Genomic DNA, 17,894 nt, shown 5'->3' on the forward strand with positions numbered 1-17,894 from the left:
TTTAAGTTAAGCTGTGCACTTTTCCATAATGTGAAAATTTTGCACGGATCCTAAAGCAGCTGTTTTTTCCTATATTGTAGAACTGGCTCCTGTTGAGACTAAAAAAAGGGGTGGCCAAACTTGCTTAACGTATCAGCCACACAGAATAAACGCCAGATGTATGAGAGCCTCAAGACATGAACAAATATTACACACACGTTTTTATTGAAAAATATGCACATTTTATGTTTATGAACATTAAATTAGACTGTGTGAAAGAGCCGCATGTGGCTCCCAAGTGGCAGTTTGGCCACCCCTGGATTAAACTCTGTTCAGGCCAGGTTCTTGTGTTTGGGCATGGACAGAATGTGGTTGTACTCGTGGCAAAGTCCCGGGGCAGGATAAGTTACACCTAGCCATCCATATCAGCTCACTCGTGCCTTTTTTTGCTGCCCGAATCGGTGAACTTTGGTGTATATTGAGGGCTAAAGTTATCCCAGTGTTAGGCCTGTAGTCTTGAGCTGGGAAGATCATTGGTGATTGACATTCTGATTTTCCCTCTAGGTTTTGGTTTCCTTGTGTCGACTCATATTCCGAACTTTGCACCTGGAAACTAGAGTATACAGTCGATGCCACAATGGTGGCTGTCTCAAATGGAGATCTGGTAGAAACAGTGTACACTCATGACATGAGAAAAAAGACCTTCCACTATATGCTGATGATTCCGACTGCAGCCTCTAATATTTCTTTGGCTATAGGACCATTTGAAATTCTTGTGGACCCATACATGCACGAGGTACTGCTTTTCACCTGACTTGATGTGGTATCCTTTATATTGGATTTTGGATAGTGTTTTTAGGCGGAGTACGGTTGGGATTATGCTGTTACATTAGTCATATGGATTTTAAAGAGGTTGTGCTAAACTGTATTACATTACATTGTAACTCAAGAATCCAGTTCTGTAGGTTAACTATACTTGTTGTATGGGGTATTGTTTTGATTTTCAGTGTTTATGTGTTCTTGTTCAATAACTTGGATTTTTGAAAACCAGTAACCAGGTAAAGACACAGTTGAATGTATGGGGCCGTAGCTACCTGCTCTCAGTTGTATAGCCTGAAGCTGGAACGTAACTGAACCTATACCGCCTTTTCAGAAATTTGGAAATGGGGCACTTATTCTCTCAGGGAAAGGGAATGAAACAGTACACTTAATTACATAGTTTGAGACGACAGACAGCCACCTGTATGATATAATGACCAGGAGAAGAAGAAGAGTTGGTTTTTATACCCTGCTTTTCTCTACCTTAAGGAGTCTCAAAGTGGCTCACAATCACCTTCCCTTCCCCTCTCCACAATAGGCACCTTGTGAGGCAGGTGGGGCTGAGAGGGTTCTCGGAGAACTGTGACCGGCTCAAGGTCACCCAGCTGGCTCTATGTGGAAGAGTGGGGAATCAAACCCAGATATACAGATTAGATTCCTCCACTCTTAACCGCTACACCACACAACTACACCACGCTGGCTCTCTCATCAGAGGGTTGGACTAGGACCTGGGAGACCCGGGTTCAAATCCCCACTCTGCCTTAAAGCTCAGTGAGTGACTTCGGGCCAGTCACTCACACTCAGCCTAGCCTGCCTTAACAGAGTTATTGTGAAGACAGAATAAGGCGAGGAAAGAACCAGGTTGCACTGAGCACCTTGGTGAGATGAAAATGTATAGACCAGTGATGGCGAACCTTTTAGAGACCAAGTGCCCAAACTGCGACCCAAAACCCACTTATTTATCCCAAAGTGCCAACACGGCAATTTAACCTGAATACTGAGGTTTTACTTTAGAAAAAACAACTCATACATTAACTTAAGATGATCCAAACCAAGTCAGGAAAGCAATTCCAAATACTTTCATTTACTTAAAATTATTTGGCAGAGAATTCGACACTTTAATGATGGTCTGGGCCTGGCTGGGGCGATGGCATGTGTGCCCACAGAGAGGGCTCTGAGTGCCACCTCTGGCACCCGTGCCATAGGTTCTCCACCACTGGTATAGACAGTCTAGGCATAGGCACCATAGTTTTGAGCAGCTGCTGCTCATTGAAAGGTTAACTAAAACTGTTTCTTAAAAAGATATGGTAACTGATGCAGGGAAAAATTCAGAACATTTGCAAACCAACAAGAAGCGATAGAAGCTGAAAGAATGATTTACATTTAAACTATGATTCTGTCAATACCTTATTTTAGAACTTCATTCCACCCTAGCCTGAAGCTCAGTGTAAGTAGTTGGTTTGTTTTGCTCTGTTATGACAGGGTTTTGCACCACTCCGTATTTAATGATTCAAAGCAGTCTGCCAGTTCCCTGAATCTGCTCACTGAATATCATCATGGGAAAACATTGAAATAAGTGGCAGAACTGTTTATGTGGCAGTTCTAATGCTGAATCAAGGCAGACTAATCCTGGATCCCCCTCTATCTGTTAGGAACATATCTGATGTTAGTTAAAAACAAGTGGTGCCCTTAATTTTAAGAGAGTATCTCATGGTACCCAGCTAGGGTTCCCACTGGCAAGCCCCCCAACCCCAGCCACCACTTGGTAGGCGGTGTGTGTGTGTGTGGTTTAAAACATTTGTCATCACATCAATGGCATGACATCATTCCCAGGGTGAACACGGAAGTGATGTCACACCACTTTAGGATTGCCATAGAGTTTCTGCTGAATCCTAGAGTGCCATGATGGCATTTCCAGATTTGCCCCAGAAATGACATCATGACATCAAGCAACAGTGAGTCCCATGTCTCTGCCTCCCTCCCCCCCAAGTCTCCCTCTGGCTGGCAACTCTGTTCCCAGCTGTGTGACAGCCCCTTTCAGTGATTGTGAAATTACCATCAAGCAACAGTGAGCCCCATGTATCTGCCCCCCCACCCCCAAGTCTCCTTCTGGCTGGCAACTCTGTTCCCAGCTGTATGACAGCCCCTTTCAGTGATTGTGAAATTACAGTCTAAACTGCTTTTCTTGATATTTCTCTTGGGCAGAATTTTATTACATTTTAATTGCATTATTTACATCTCACCTTTCTTCCCAGAAGGGGACATGAAGTTGGTTGCAAAAAAGGGGGTTGGACAAACCTGAACACAGCCCAAGAGTTCTAAGGTTTCCAATGTTAAAATGTTGAGAGATGCCGAGTTAGTTACACGTGTTTCCTTTTTTGTTGTAGGTGACACATTTTTGTTTACCTCAGCTCCTCCCGCTGCTCAAACACACCACTTCGTATCTCCATGAAGTCTTTGAATTCTACGAAGAGATACTTACCTGTCGCTACCCGTATTCCTGCTTCAAAACGGTTTTTGTAGATGAGGCCTATGTTGAAGTAGCTGCCTATGCCTCTATGAGCATTTTTAGGTCGGTGCTTAGAAATTTTATATCTAAAAACTAGTTTTTTAACATTGCTGAAAGGAAAGGCGTGGATGCTATAACCTTCTTTCCGCTTGCTCTCCTCTTAATCCACTGTGGAACGTATTCCTCTGGCGCTAAGCACTTCCATTCAACCAAGGTCCAGTGTCTTTCAATGAGCCAAGAAGTGCTTAGAGCCAGAGGGACATGTTCCCTAGTGGAGGACCATCTCTGCAGTGGACAGAGCAGTGTATAGAATCTAAGCCAGTAAGGTTCCGCAGTAGCTTCCTAGAGAATTCCCAATGCTTGTACAGATCACCTTCAAAGGGCTTTTATTTAGCATCTAATTGGGCAAGTATTACAGGTTGTGTCCTGCAGAAGAGTTCATGGGCAGAGCTGGTGGTACAGGTCTCTTCCCACCTTTCCTTTCCCCTAGCAGTCTGCTCTTTTCTCGTTGTTGGATGCTTCTGAACAAAACACACCATAGTACAATGGGCTGCAGTAAGAATGGGGGAACTGGGTGGAATCGTCTCTTCCTCCATCCCTGGGGCAAGCTGCCGGCAGAAGTTGGGGTAGATGTGATTTCACCCAGTTCCTTCTACTCCCTGCAGACCTCTGTGTTCCGGCACATTTTGTTCACAAGGATCCAACCCATAATACTTGGCTGGTATAATCATGACAGCCGAGCTGTCATGGGAAGGTGGGGGAAGCTCCATACCACCAACTCCACGTGTGAGTTTTTCCATGCAGCTTGGTATCTCCAGCAAAAGAGCTGTTGTCCTAAACGTGAGCCGTTGTATAGGACTACAATCCCAAGGGAAGTTGGTGAGCTTAGAGTCGGACTCTGTCACTCCAGAAACAACGCTCAGACCCACGTGGAACTCACTGCAACTTCAGAAGTAGCCTGTAATGCAGCGCGGGGGGGGAGGGCGGGACGGAGGACCCACATTCACAGAACTTGACCCCACGTAAGGCAAAGGGCTCTCTGATTTGTACAACGTGCTTTAATGTTGCTTTTCATGCAAGAAAGACATACAAAAGCATTTGGAAAAATTAATTTGAGAGCATTTAAAAGCTACCGATTTTAACATTTTAAAGACTATGTAATACCTGCTTTTCTCCGGGGGGGGGCTCATCACAGAGGTTTCTGCATACAAAACAAATTGGTGCCATTTACATTATTCCAGGTTTAACTTTTCAAAAAACGTTACTTTGTGTGGAGATTGAAGATTCCTAAAATGTTACCTTTTGTGTAGATTGCTTAAACACAAAGAGTAGGAGTTGTTGTTGTTTTTATTTTATACACTATGGTAATTTGTGCGTGTTTGTATTTTAAAATTATTTAGCACAAACCTTTTGCACAGCGCAATGATAATAGATGAGACCCCACTGACCAGGAGATGTTTGGCTCAAGCCCTGGCCCAGCAGTTCTTTGGCTGTTTTATATCTAGAATGTCTTGGTGAGTACAGCTTGACATATAAATCTCTTCATGTAGTATTTTGCTTACGGGTATGGGTGGCAGGCCTGGCCAGAGAAGGCCAAGGGCAAGGCCAGCGGAAGTCCTTCCCAGAGAAAAGCTGCCCAAGACTAAGGAGTCCCCCACAGGAGCTGCCCTTAGAGGCCTATAGCTCAAGTGTGCCAGGCTGGGATCAGCTGGGTCCCAGGCTGAGAACCTTTACAGCTGTACAGGGAGGGGAGGAGATTAAGAAGGGCCCTGCTGGATCAGACCAGTGCTCCACCTAGTCCAGCATCCTGTATCACACAGTGGCCAGCCAGTTCCTATGGAGGTCCAACAACAGGGCATAGAGGCTGAGGCCTTCATAAAAACATAAGAAGAGCCCTGCTGGATCAGATCAGTGGTCCATCTAGTCCAGCATCCTGTCTCACACAATGGCCAGCCAGTTCCTCTGGAGGTCCAACAACAGGGCATAGTGGCTGAGGCCTTCATAAGAACATAAAAAGAGCCCTGCTGGATCAGACCTGTGGTCCATCTAGGCCAGCATCCTGCCTCACACAGTGGCCAACCAGTTCCTCTGGAGGGCCAACAACGGGGCATAAGAGGTTGAGGCCTTCATAAGAACATAAGAAGAGCCCTGCTGGATCAGACCAGTGAGGGTCCATCTAGTCCAGCATCCTGTCTCACACAGTGGCCAACCAGTTCCTCTGGAGGGCCAACAACAGGGCATAGAGGTCGAGGCCTTCATAAGAACATAAGAAGGACCCTGCTGGATCAGACCAGTGGTCCATCTAGTCCAGCATCCTGCCTCATAGAGGGGTCAACCAGTTCTTCTGGAGGGCCAACAATGGCATAGAGGCCGAGGCCTTCCCCTGATGTGGCCTCCTGGATTCCCTTGGGAATGTGTCATGGGCAGGAAGAGAGGGGGGTGGAACCTGCAACTAGGCAAGGGTCCAGTCCCTGAGCTCAGCCACAGAAAGTAAGGGAACTTTCCCAGGATGCAAGCTGGTTCTCAAGGTGGAATTCTCATCAGGGGAGCTGTGGAATAAAGGGGAAGCTTGCCCTGCACCTCTGGGTCTCAGTGTCCTTCCAAGCAGTTGGGCACTGCCATGAATAAGCAACCTCCTCACTCAGCTCATTGCACCTTCCAACACTCACAGTATGTACTGCATTTCCATTGTAAGTCATAATGCAGATCAACATTTTATCTTAGCTGTCATGCTGAGAAGCACTGGAACATGTTGGCTTTGTTAAAGGATCAGTATGGTAATCTGCAAGCTCCTAAATGACATGGTTCATCCATTTAGATATTGGAAAAGAAAAGCCGCTAAGTACCTGTTATTACGGCCCACCAAAATAACACAAAATAGAGGTCAAGCTTTAAAATTCTCCAGGAGTCTTAATCATTTTACATGTTAAAAATGCAAAAAGGGGGCATAGTTTCAGAGAATAGCCATGTTGGTCCTTAGTAAGAGAACAAGATTTGAGTCCAGTAGCAGTTTAGAGACCAACCAGATTTTCAAGGTACAAGCTTTCAAGAGTTAAAGCTTCATTTGTCGGGAAGTGGGGAGGATGTTTCAGGCCTTTTCCCCTCTCCCCTTGGTTTTTCTTTTGTTTTGTTGTTGTTTAACGTGCAGCCCAATGAAAAGTTCTGGAGAACTTAAAAGCTTAAATGCTGTTTTGTGTTTTGGTTGATCTGAATAAAAGATAGTATACAGCATTTGTGTCTGCCTACAACTGCTGTTTAAATATTTAGGAGGCTTATTCCCAGATAACATTTTAAACTAATGAAGTACCAGGAATTAAAACGGAATCTCAAAAATATTATGGCAGCTACGGTCTTGAATGTAACAACCTTCCTTCTCTACCACCCAACACAAATGTAATATTTGAGCTTCAGAAGCAGTGTCATTTGGTTTTTTAGTAGCTCTGTGATTTTTTGGTGTCTTATGGCCAGGGGACACACCCACACGCACAATCCAATTCACAGCTTGTCAGACTTTGTTATTTAAACTTAGATGTGTTAGGATGCTGTTAACATAGTAGCTCTAAGGAAAGCATAAAACAGGAACTGCTGTTTTCAGCGTTTACACTGCTCTGTGAATCAAATGAGATGGAGTCTTTATTCCTTCTTTTGCTTTCAGGTCCGATGAGTGGGTATTGAAGGGAATCTCTGGCTATATTTATGGTCTTTGGATGAAGAAAACCTTTGGCGTAAATGAGTATCGGCACTGGATCAAGGAGGTAAGACGTCCAGATGGATGGCTCTTTGAAAACATCCATGCACTTAATTTGTTTGTTTGTTCTTCTATTTATTTGGATACTTTTACTCCGCTTTTCTCCACCCTGTCAACTCAGAGCAGCTTACAGTATGAAAAAGCAACAGGCCATAAATACTTACACAAATACAACAAGTCTACCTGGCAGCATCAAACTAATGCACAGGGGAAGGAAACGGAACAGAGCACGTGGTAAAGCGCTGCCCCGTGGCAACACTTTCTCTCCAGGCACCTTTCTGGTTCTTGATAGATTAAAGTGAACAAAGTTATCAGTATCCCTTGCACATTTTAAAGAGAAGTTATTGCAGAAGATTGGCCAAGGTTTGGAAGAAAGTCAGCACCATTCTGGAGATATTTAATAAAACGATATCACGGTACTCAGGCGGAGAGGTCTGCCTTAATAATTAAGCTGCTCTGAGTTCTACCATTATCTAGTTATAACTTTAAGGCAACATGTTGTCATCCTGGATTGCTCACTTCTTTAGGGCTTGGATAACCAGGTTCTTCCACCTCCAGCTGTGTGTTAATAATCTACCATTCGTTTTTTTAAAAAACAATTCATTAAAAATAATTTTTTTAAAAATCCACCATCCGGTGGCCTGGTTTACGGGAATGGGTGCAGTGTAATGTTGCTTGCGTCGAGAGAGATGTCTAAGCTTGCTTAAAGTATAATGGGCCTTGGAGACAGTCACATGGCAGATTTCTTCAGGCTATCACCCTCCTCACAGATTCCACTACAGTGTTGGGAAAACTGCTCATCTGAATCTAACCAGTTCTTAAAAGAATGTGCTGTAGTAGCTTGTGGAGTTGAATGGATCTGAGTAGCATCTGAGTGTTTCATCAGGACCATGCACTTCATAGGCTTAAATTTGTTCATTACTGTTCTTGTATCACTGCCTCTGTGAGGAAGGAATAATACTGTTACCATGCTCTTCTTTTAGTGTGTGTGTCAACAGCCAGCATGGGGAAAAAAAGGTTATATAGTTAGCATTTTACTCTTGGACTCAAAACTATAAATAAGTAGGGCCACAGGTCTAGACTGGCTTTTGGTTCCTCACATACATAACAGTTTTCTAAGTGTGGAGCTTTTTTTCCCCTATGGAAGAACATCTGAGGTGTCTTAAGTGGTACAATCCAAACACTAATTCACTACCGTGGTAAATCTAGGCCTATTACGGAGGCTGTACATCCTTCTATCCAGTGTGTTATTTTTTAATTAGCCCAAACCATCTGGTTCTTTTACTAGTCTATCAATAATAAGTGATGCGTTTTGCCATTAAAAAATGCTTTTAAATGATCTTGGTTTAATTGTGTAGCCATGCATCCCCCATCTGCATTTTTTCTTCTTAAACAGCTTCATATGTTTCAGTGGGAATATTACATTATAGTCTTGCCACTCCCAGAGAACATCGTTGTCCATCATTCCCAACAGCAGTTCAATCTCTTCAGTGACAAAAGGTGTCACTTTTCATTCCCTGTCACGGCAGGCATGACACCCTTTCCCCTCATCACTGCAACCCCTTCCATCCAACAGGGCTCTTTTTGTAGAAAAAGCCCAGCAGGAACTCATTAGCATAATAGGCCACACCCAACAGCAGGAACTCATTAGCCTATTAGGCCACAACCCTGACAGCACAGCACATTAACATATTAGGCTACACCCCCATGTTACCAGAAGTGTGGTCATCCAGCCACACCCACCTTTCACTTCTTATTCTGTTTACCTTGCTTGTTGTCAAAACCCAGGGCCTTTTTTGTAGCAGGAACCCCTTTGCATGTTAGGCCACACACTCCTAATGTAGCCAGTCCTAATGAGTTCCTGCTTTGGGTGTGGCCTGTTATGCTAATGAGTTCCTGCTGGGCGTGGCCAACTCAGGAGCCAGCCGGAACTCCGTTCCTGTGCGTTCCTGCCTGAAAATAGCCCCGGCTCTTAATCCATACAGGTTCTTTGACCCCACAAGTAATCTTTTCAAGGGTCAGGAGGGTCTGTGGGAGGAGGAGAGCAATATGGGAGGAATCCACCCCCCTTCTGTTCAGGGTTCATTGGACACGAGTCCATGTCACTGTATCTAATGAGAGACGCTTTCTTGCTTTTAATGCTCATATACCTTGATTTGGGTAGTTTGCTGCTAGCAAAGAATTTGCATACAGCTGGCCTGGTGTTTGTGCAATCAAATACTCATTTTCAGTGCTTATATATTGTACATTTCAGGAACTAGACAAGATAGTGGCATATGAACTGAAGACTGGCGGAGTCTTACTGCATCCAATATTTGGTGGAGGCAAAGAAAAAGACAAGTATGTTTAGTTGGGCAATGAGTAGGTTTAAGGGGAGCATTAATGTATGAGTAATTAGTGAGTAAATAGTTACTGAGCAAAGGCTTAATTGCTTCAGCTGCCCAGTGGTCCCAGAGAGGCTGTCCCCCAGTAAATATTATCTTTCTTTGAACTGTAAAATTGGAAGTGCATTAGTAATGTATCCTAAAAAAAATTTCTAATGTAAAGTAAACAGTTTGGCTGGTGAAGTGAAGAAAAACAACTTCAACACTAAGTTGCACCATTTTTACAACAATAAATATTGTGTTAATTGCTGGTGCACCTCACCCCAAAGGGAAGTCTGCAAGTTTTAATTAGCACAGCAGTTGGTGATGAAACTTTGGTCGATGTGTGTGAAGGAGACCCTTTTCTTGCTCATTAAGTGATGCTGAAATACTAAGTCATAGGCCTGAAGTCCATTATATTTTGAGAGCAATACATACTAGATATTTATAATGCAAAGTCAGTTAATATGGTAGAGAGCCAGTTTGGTGTAGTGGCTAAGAGCAGCGGACTCTAATCTGGAGAACCGGGTTTGATTCCCCCACTCCTCCATATGAAGCCAGCTGGGTGACCTTGGGTCAGTCACAGTTCTCTCAGAGCTCTCTCCGCCCCTAAAAACAAGTCTAGCTCATCAGTAGCATAACGCTAAGAGCTAGAACTTGTGGCAGCCAGACAATCTCAGGTTCTCCTGGCTATTCTACACACAGTGCCTCATAATAATTATTAATTATTATTAGTTAATATGAAATTTATTTTTATTCATTCATACCCTGCTTTTATCCCCAGTGGGCACCCAGAGTGACTGTCATTGTTCTCCTTTTGTTGTCCATTTTATCCTCACAGCAGCCATCCTGCTGACAGCGAGAGTGACTGGCCCAAGGTCACTCAGCCACGTTTCCGTGGCAGAGCAGTGGTCCAGTTCAGGGTCTCCCAGATCCTAGTCCAGCTCCCTGGAAGGATTGGTTGACACAAGTTGGACAGCTTTTGTCGTCCACATCAAGGCAACCAGTTTACTATTGAGTTGGGAAATGTTCCTCATATTCCTTTGGTGTGTCTGTCTGATTCTAAGTTCACACTAGTGCACGGTCTTCAGTCTGAGGAAGAAAGCTCTGGCTCACAAAAGCTCATGCTGGAAGAAATGTTGTTAGTCTTTAAGGTGCCACCGGGCGTCTGTCGCAAAATCTGCATCATTAAAATTTGACAGTATACTTCCAGGACTGTGCTTTTGCTTTCATATATATATATATGGTAGAAAAAGCCCACCAGGAACTCATTAGCATAGCAGGCCACACCCAACAGCAGAAACTCATTAGCATATTAGGCCACACACCCATGTTAACAGAAGTGTGGTCATCCAGCCACACCCACCTTTTGCTTCTGTTTACCTTGTTTGTTGCAAAACCCAGGGCTTTTTTTGGAGCAGGAACTCCTTTGCATGTTAGGCCACACACCCCTAATGTAGCCAATCCTAATGAGTTTCTGCTGTTGGGTGTGGCCTATTATGCTGATGAGTTCCTGCTGGGCATGGCCAACTCAGGAGCCAGCCGGAACTCCGTTCCTGTGCGTTCCTGCCCAAAAATAGCCCTATGTATATATGTATATGTATATGTATATGTATGTATGTGTCTGAATCTCATCTGACTGTATTTAAATTTTTATGTTGTCAGATCTGCTGCAAAGCATTGTAGGGTTTTGTCATGAAATGCAAAGGACCTGAATTGTTCTTGATTTAATTTTCCAGCCCTTCATCACATCTGCATTTTTCCATAAAACACCCTCATACTTTATCATGGGAATACTACACGATGTTCCAGTGTAAGGCCCACCTAGTCATGAGGCTGATAGAAAACAGGATAAGCATGGAATTCATGTTACAAGTAAGTACATAGATCACTCTATGAAATGCATTTTGGTTACCTTAACGTAACCTTTAAGATTATTTCCTTTCCATTAACTGTGACCTTTTAAAAAATCAGTGTAAGTGTCGTAACTATAAAATGTGATGTAAAAAAAGAGAGGAGTATGAACAGACTATGGGTTGGATCCAGCCAGTTTTTCCAGGCAATCCTGCCCGCTTCCTCTCCTTACCACAACCCCATCCCACATGGTTTTTGTCCATGCTGGTGTAATGATCCCCAGCTTAGCCAATTTTTGGTGGTCCTTTTTGATCAGCTGAAAAGCTGGCTGGATCCAGCCCTGTGAGCAAAACCAGTGTGTTCCCATTTTGTGTAAATGGCTGGTACCGATGAAAAACTGTGAATTATAGTTAAGAAATTCTGAGTCAACCAGGGGTTTATAGGTTCCCTTCTTGAGCCAGTTGCCCCTATCGACCTAACCGTGGTTGAGGGATATTAAGGTGCCATCTTTACTCATGGGGAAGGGTAGCCAAGTTAACACCTTAGGCAGAGATTGCTAACTAGCTTCAAACCTGGTTACGGGGGAACTTGTTCAGCATTTACCTGTGGTGAGCATCAGTGTCAAGATCTCTCTTAACCATGGCTGAGGCAAGAGGATGGATGTTTGTTCCAGGGAGGGCGTGTTGGGGGTACTCAATGAAATTGCTGAGCAGTCGGGTTAGAACATATAAAAGGAAGTACTTCTTCACCCAGAGAGTGATTAGTACATGAAATTCACTGCCACAGGAGATGGTGGCGGCCACAAGCATGGACGGCTGCAAGAGGGAGTTAGATAAACATGTGGAGTAGAGATCCATCAGTGGCTATTGTAAACATGTGGAGCAGAGATCCAACAGTGGCTATTAGCCACACGGTATAGATAGGAACTGTGTGGCAAATGGTGCTCTTGGTATTTGGGGGGCAACAGTGGGAGAGCTTCTAGTGTCCTGGCCCCACTGATGGACCTCCTGATGGCACCTGGTATTTTTGGCCACTTTGTGATACAGAGTGTTGGACTGGATGGGCCATTGGCCTGATCCAACACTGGCTTCTCTTATGTTCTTATGGGGGGGGGGAGTCCCACAACCGACTTCTTCTCTCTTAACTATGGTCAAGAGAAAGCCACCCTTACATCTTCACTGGCCCAAACCATTAAAGATTTATTAATTACACTTGTACCCTGCCTTTCCTTCAGATAACTTGGAGCAGGGAGCAGCATACGTGAACTTGTTAAATGGTCTCCCTAGCCAGGCCTGAACATTCACCGCTTCGCTAATGTAAATGCATTGTGCTGCCCTAAAGCAACCCTGTGGAGCCTAGAGAACACAGGCACCTCTTTGCCTGGTTAGCTGTTTGCATAACTGACCCATGTGGCTTAGGGCCAGTTGGAACCACACCCGGAAAACTAGGTTTCCTCCTTAATTAGCAGGCCATGGAATCGGGCCATCGCTTACAAAAACAAGGGTACTCACCAGTGGCTTAAACAATTCAATCTGTTGCCTGTCTCGAGCTCTTCTTTCTCCCCACCCTCTACGAGAAACAGTTTTAGCGATCATACAGTACAATCGGGTGCAGGAGTAACTCTGCACAGGATGGTACTGTAATCTCTCAGCAGCATGCTTTGCTATTATTAAGTAAGGAACCTGTTGGGCAATGGGGGTTGCTTGGTGTAGTGGTTAAATGTGTGGACTCTAATCTGGGAGAACCGGGTTTGATTCCCCACGCCTCCACTTGCAGCTGCTGGATGACCTTGGGCAAGCCATAGTTCTGACAAGAGCTGTCCTTGAAAGGGCATAGTGCTGTCAGGGCTGTTCTTGAAAGAGCAGTTTCTGTCAGAGCTCTCTCGGCCCCACCTACCTCACAAGGTGTCTGTTGTGGGGAGGGGAAGGGAAAGGAGTTTGTAAGCTGCTCTGAGACTCCGAGTGAAGGGCAGGGTATAAATCCAATCTCTTCTTCTTCTTCAGTGCTTAGTCAAGATAGCTAAATGAAACCTCCAAGTGCAAAGGCAGCCTACCTCTGAATACAGGATGTTGGAGCATACTGTGCTGTGAGCTCCCAGAGGTACCTGGCTGACAGCAGAATGTTTGACTATGCAGGCCGTGTACTGACCCAACGGGGCACTGCTGAACTGATGTGTTTTCTAATACATGGCTCCGTCCAAAAGTAGTTGATGTCCAGGTTTGTTCCCAGGAGTTGTTGTGTGAAATCTTCCTCACCCTGCCAGCAAGGACCACCTAGGGTCCTCTCTGGCTTTGTTTTTAAAACGAACTCTGTTTGCATAGCATGATCTGAATGCCTTTAATATTTCTTAAAAGATTTAAGATCGCTTTGCCTGCTTTGAGCACAGACTGAGGCTAATTTTTCTTTGTAGGTTTTCAACAAACTGTTGAGTCTAGCCAGCACCGCCTCATCCCAGAAGTTCCAGTCTCATATGTGGAGTCAGATGCTGGTTTCCACATCTGGGTTTTTGAAATCCATCTCCAACGTCTCTGGCAAAGACATCCAGCCATTAATAAAGCAGTGGGTGTATCCTTTTTGTTCTAGCTCTGGGCTGGTTAACAGTCAAGATGAAAAGTAGCTGTTCTGTGGCCCAGTTAAATGAGCACACTGGAACATATGAAGCTGCCTTGAGATTGTGCGAGTTTGTTAAAGTTTATAAATCTGTTCCAGTTGCAGTGGTCCAGCTCTCTTTTGTGTAAGTTAGGTTCCCGTGAATCCTCCTGTGGAAGAGGTAACAACAGTCTGTTGTGTTGTGCTCACCCTGAGAAACATACAGCAACTCGAGTTGAATTTATTTCTAAACTGTGTAGCAAGGAATTTCGGAACCACGAGTCTTGTCTGGAAAATGCCATGGCTTGGTACATTCTCCAGCACCTAACCAGTTTGGTGTAGTGGTTAGGAACGCAGACTCCAATCTCTGAGAACTGGCTTTGATTCCCCACTTCTCCACGTGCATCTGCTGGGTGACTTTGGGCAAGCTACACTTCTCAGAACTGTTCTCTCGAGCAGTTCTCTCAGAGCTCTCTCAGCCCCACCTACCTCACAGGGTGTCTGTTGTAGGGAAGGGAAGGAGATTGTAAACTGCTCTCCTTTGGGTATAATTCCAATCTCTTCTCTTCTTCTTCAGAACAGAGTGTGAGAACGCTAGAAACCGTTTCATGCATGGAGGTATATCAGTTTCTTAGCCAGCAGTCACATTGGTAAAATTACAGTTTAAATTACACTAATCATAAAACAGTGAGGGAAGTCAGCTAAAACAAAGCAAGCTGATAGAAAAAAAACAGCCTAGAAACAAATAAACAATGAAAAGAAGCCCAGCTTTGAGGGAAAGAAACATCAAAGAGATATTAATTAAATAGTTATGAACGTGTAATCAGTTTATAACCAAATCCACTCAACAGGAAGACTTCAAAGATTAGGGTGATTTCATCAACCCTCTCAGAGCAAGGAGTGATTAGTCAAGAATTATCCTCATGGAGGTAAATTTACCTCATGAAGGTAAAAGAAGAAGGGGATGACAAAAGGTGAGATTGTTAGACAGCGTTATTGATGCAATGAACATGAAATTGAGCAAACTCTGGAGGACAGGAGGGCCTGGTTGATGTGGTCCATGGGGTCGTGAAGAGTCAGACTCAACTGTGCGACTGAACAACAACGTCCTCATGGAACAGAGTTCCCTGGTCCTGGTGCCCACTGAGTAGACCCCGATCCACCCAGTCACCCTTTTATGACATGGGAAGATAGACCAGGTGACTTTATCCATGTGAGAGAAGATCCTCACTAACTTTATCCTTGATGACTTGCAGTTGACCACGTGAGCCGACCCTATTGAAAAAGCACTGTGGGTGAGGTGAAAGTTTACCTGTGGTAGCACATTCATACAAAGCCGGTGATTGTGTAGTGTACGCTCATGTCTTACCCAGCCCTGGGAGTCTACAGATCTGGGTTTCTGATCACATCAGTTTATCAGCATCTGCCACATCTTGTTAAATATTTGAAGTGCAAATAAATAAGTAAATAAAACCCAGAAATTCAGTGACCTTTTGTTACCGTAAAGGCTGTAAAAGTGTGCTTTGTTACATTCTCCTTCATTCATACTAAGCCAAAATTACAAACTGAATCAATTGGGAAATTCTGCGGAACAAGCCCAATGTAAATACGGAGTCTTAACGTGCTGTAGGCACTTACTGTTCAGATTCAGCAAAGCTTAGGAACTTAAGTAGCTTCTGAACACAATGCCTGTTTTCCTATTCTGTTCATTAGAGATCAGAGTAGCGTGGTAAAGTTTTATGGAAGTTTTGCGTTTAACAGGAAACGAAATGTGCTGGAATTAGAAATAAAGCAGGACTATACATCGCCTGGGACTCAGAAATATGTGGTAAGTCCAAGTTTTTAGTGAAACTTGTCAATCCTTTTACCCATCTGCTACCCAGTTTGCCTTTTTGTTATATTCCTACCATTAAATAAAGGGAGGGGGGCAACTTCTTGAAACTCCCGAGCCATTAACAGGGCAGGGCAAGTGGGTGGGGGGTCAGTAGCCTACAGCTACTTTAAATATTTTATTGCATTAACATTAATACATGTTGAATAGAATTTTTATCGAAGTCAGATGACAGAATTCCAGTTGATGTTTTCAACTTATCAGTTGTTATTCTAAAGGCAACCTTGCATAAACTCTTGAAAACTCTGATGAGTGGATACAGAATTTAATAAACTTATGGTTTCCTTGCTTCCTTCATGTTTTTGTGATCATGTCTCTCTGCAACTAAGGAGATACGAAGCCTGTTTTGTTGGGGGTGTGTGTGTTTCTGACACAGATTGATGGGGGTAATAGGGTTGTGCCAAAGATGGTTGAGCCCAGAGGGAGCTCATACGAGAGATGAGATAGTATAGTGGCTTGAGTATTGTACAGGCATGTGAATCTTGTGTTTGGATCAGCCTTGGAGGTCACAGGATGGATCCGGGCAAACCCCGTTCTCTTCACCTAACCTACTTCACAGAGTGATTGTGTGAAAAGGAAAAGGTGCTTTGAGGTTAGTTCAGGTTACACATGTTGGAAACAGATCATGCCCACTTTCTATGAAATCGTATCTAGTGTTTGTATGGAGGGGGCCAGCATGGCGTAGTGGTTAAGAGCGGGGGACTGTAACTGGAGAATGGGGGTTGATTCCCCACTCCTCCAACATGGAAGCCTGGATGGTGACCCTGGGCCGGTCGCAGCTCTCTCAGGACTCTCTCAGCCCCACCTACCTCACAAAGTGCCCGTTGCGGGGAGAGGAAGGGAAGGGGATTGTAAGCCACTCTAGAGAAAAGTGAGGTATAAAAACTTTTATCTTTTTCTTCCTCCTTCATGTTCTGGTAATGGTAAATCAATCTCTTCCAAGGGCCCTCTGAAAGTGACGGTGCAAGAGCTCGACGGATCTTTCAACCATACTCTGCAAATAGAAGAAAACAGCCTTAAGCATGACATACCTTGCCACTCAAAGAGCAGACGGTAGGGTCAACGTTTGACCATTTGTAAGAGCATCTTTATGAAGCATTTAAACTAGAATAACAACCATATCCCACTTCCACTGCCTTGGTTCCCTTTATTGTCACATCAGTTTTTGTGGGATTCACCACACCCCTGTCCATTCCTTCATCCACCCTGTCATGTGTGAGGAAGCCATGTGGAAAGAGGTAGTGGGGTCGTAGTGAAGACGTTGCAACAAGTGTAAGATGGCTTACACTTCCAATTAGCGTAAGCCGCCCTAAGCCTGCTTGCGGGGAGGGCAGGGTATAAATTAAAATAATAAATAAATACATGGCCTCCTCCCCATGAGCACTGGGGCTCCTAATGTTACTATGGTGGGTTGGAAAGGAGCAGCCCTGTGGTGGCCTCCGTGCAGAGGTCATTTCGGGGGGGAACGCGGGGGAACGCAGTTCCCCCGGGTGAGGTGCAGGGGGGCGGGGCACATGATGAAGCCCCACCCCCTGCTTCCTCAGTCGCAAATGTGCGTTTGATTCCCTGTTATAGGGACAGCAGTAGCCTGACTAGCATGAGCTCATCAGCGCTTGGAAGCTAAGCAGGGTTGGCTGTGTTTGGGAGACGGCCAACGAAGACCAGGGTTGCTGTGCAGAGGGAGGCAATGATAGACCACCACCTCTGCTCATTTCTTGCCTTGAAAACCCCACGAGGGGCCCCAACCTGGATATCCCAGGCAAGCCCGGTCTCGTCAGGTCTTGGAAGATAAGCTGGCAAGTAATCAGAAGGGAGACTTCCAAGGAATGCCAGGGCTCGGGACACAGAGGCAGGGAATCAAGCCACCTCTCCGAAATGTCTAAAACACCCCACTAGGGGTCACCAGAAGTCACCATGACTTCCAGGCATGAAAGCACATGCACCCGGATGCGTGCACGAATACCTCCCCCCCCCCCAAAGAAATTCCCATGAAGGGTCACCATGAATCACTTCCAACTTGACAGCAGTTTATTATTATAGGGATAACGGTGTTTTGTTTTTTAAAGAATAGGGGGGGATACCTATCTGTCACTCCCAACCATCAGAATTATTGATACAATAGGGTGGTTAAACATTTCTAAG

The 17,894-nt window shown here is 44.6% G+C and overlaps 1 protein-coding gene across 1 annotated transcript in view; it reads left to right on the top strand.

Annotated features, from left to right (window-relative positions):
- Positions 1-543: 543 nt before the first annotated feature.
- TAF2 (TATA-box binding protein associated factor 2) overlaps positions 544-17,894 on the top strand; it is a gene marked incomplete at its 5' end in the record, with an annotated part of 78,964 nt that continues 61,613 nt past the window's right edge. Inside the window, 9 exons of the mRNA XM_015419949.1 lie at positions 544-775; positions 3,186-3,370; positions 4,708-4,821; positions 6,963-7,062; positions 9,310-9,395; positions 11,158-11,293; positions 13,683-13,837; positions 15,575-15,689; positions 16,696-16,805. Of these exons, the coding sequence (XP_015275435.1) occupies positions 544-775; positions 3,186-3,370; positions 4,708-4,821; positions 6,963-7,062; positions 9,310-9,395; positions 11,158-11,293; positions 13,683-13,837; positions 15,575-15,689; positions 16,696-16,805 (1,233 nt within the window). The remainder of the gene's footprint in view (positions 776-3,185; positions 3,371-4,707; positions 4,822-6,962; positions 7,063-9,309; positions 9,396-11,157; positions 11,294-13,682; positions 13,838-15,574; positions 15,690-16,695; positions 16,806-17,894) is intronic.

The sequence above is a fragment of the Gekko japonicus genome, unplaced genomic scaffold, assembly GCF_001447785.1.
Source record: "Gekko japonicus isolate JY-2015 unplaced genomic scaffold, Gekko_japonicus_V1.1 scaffold3969, whole genome shotgun sequence".
In the NCBI taxonomy this organism is placed as follows: domain Eukaryota; kingdom Metazoa; phylum Chordata; class Lepidosauria; order Squamata; family Gekkonidae; genus Gekko; species Gekko japonicus.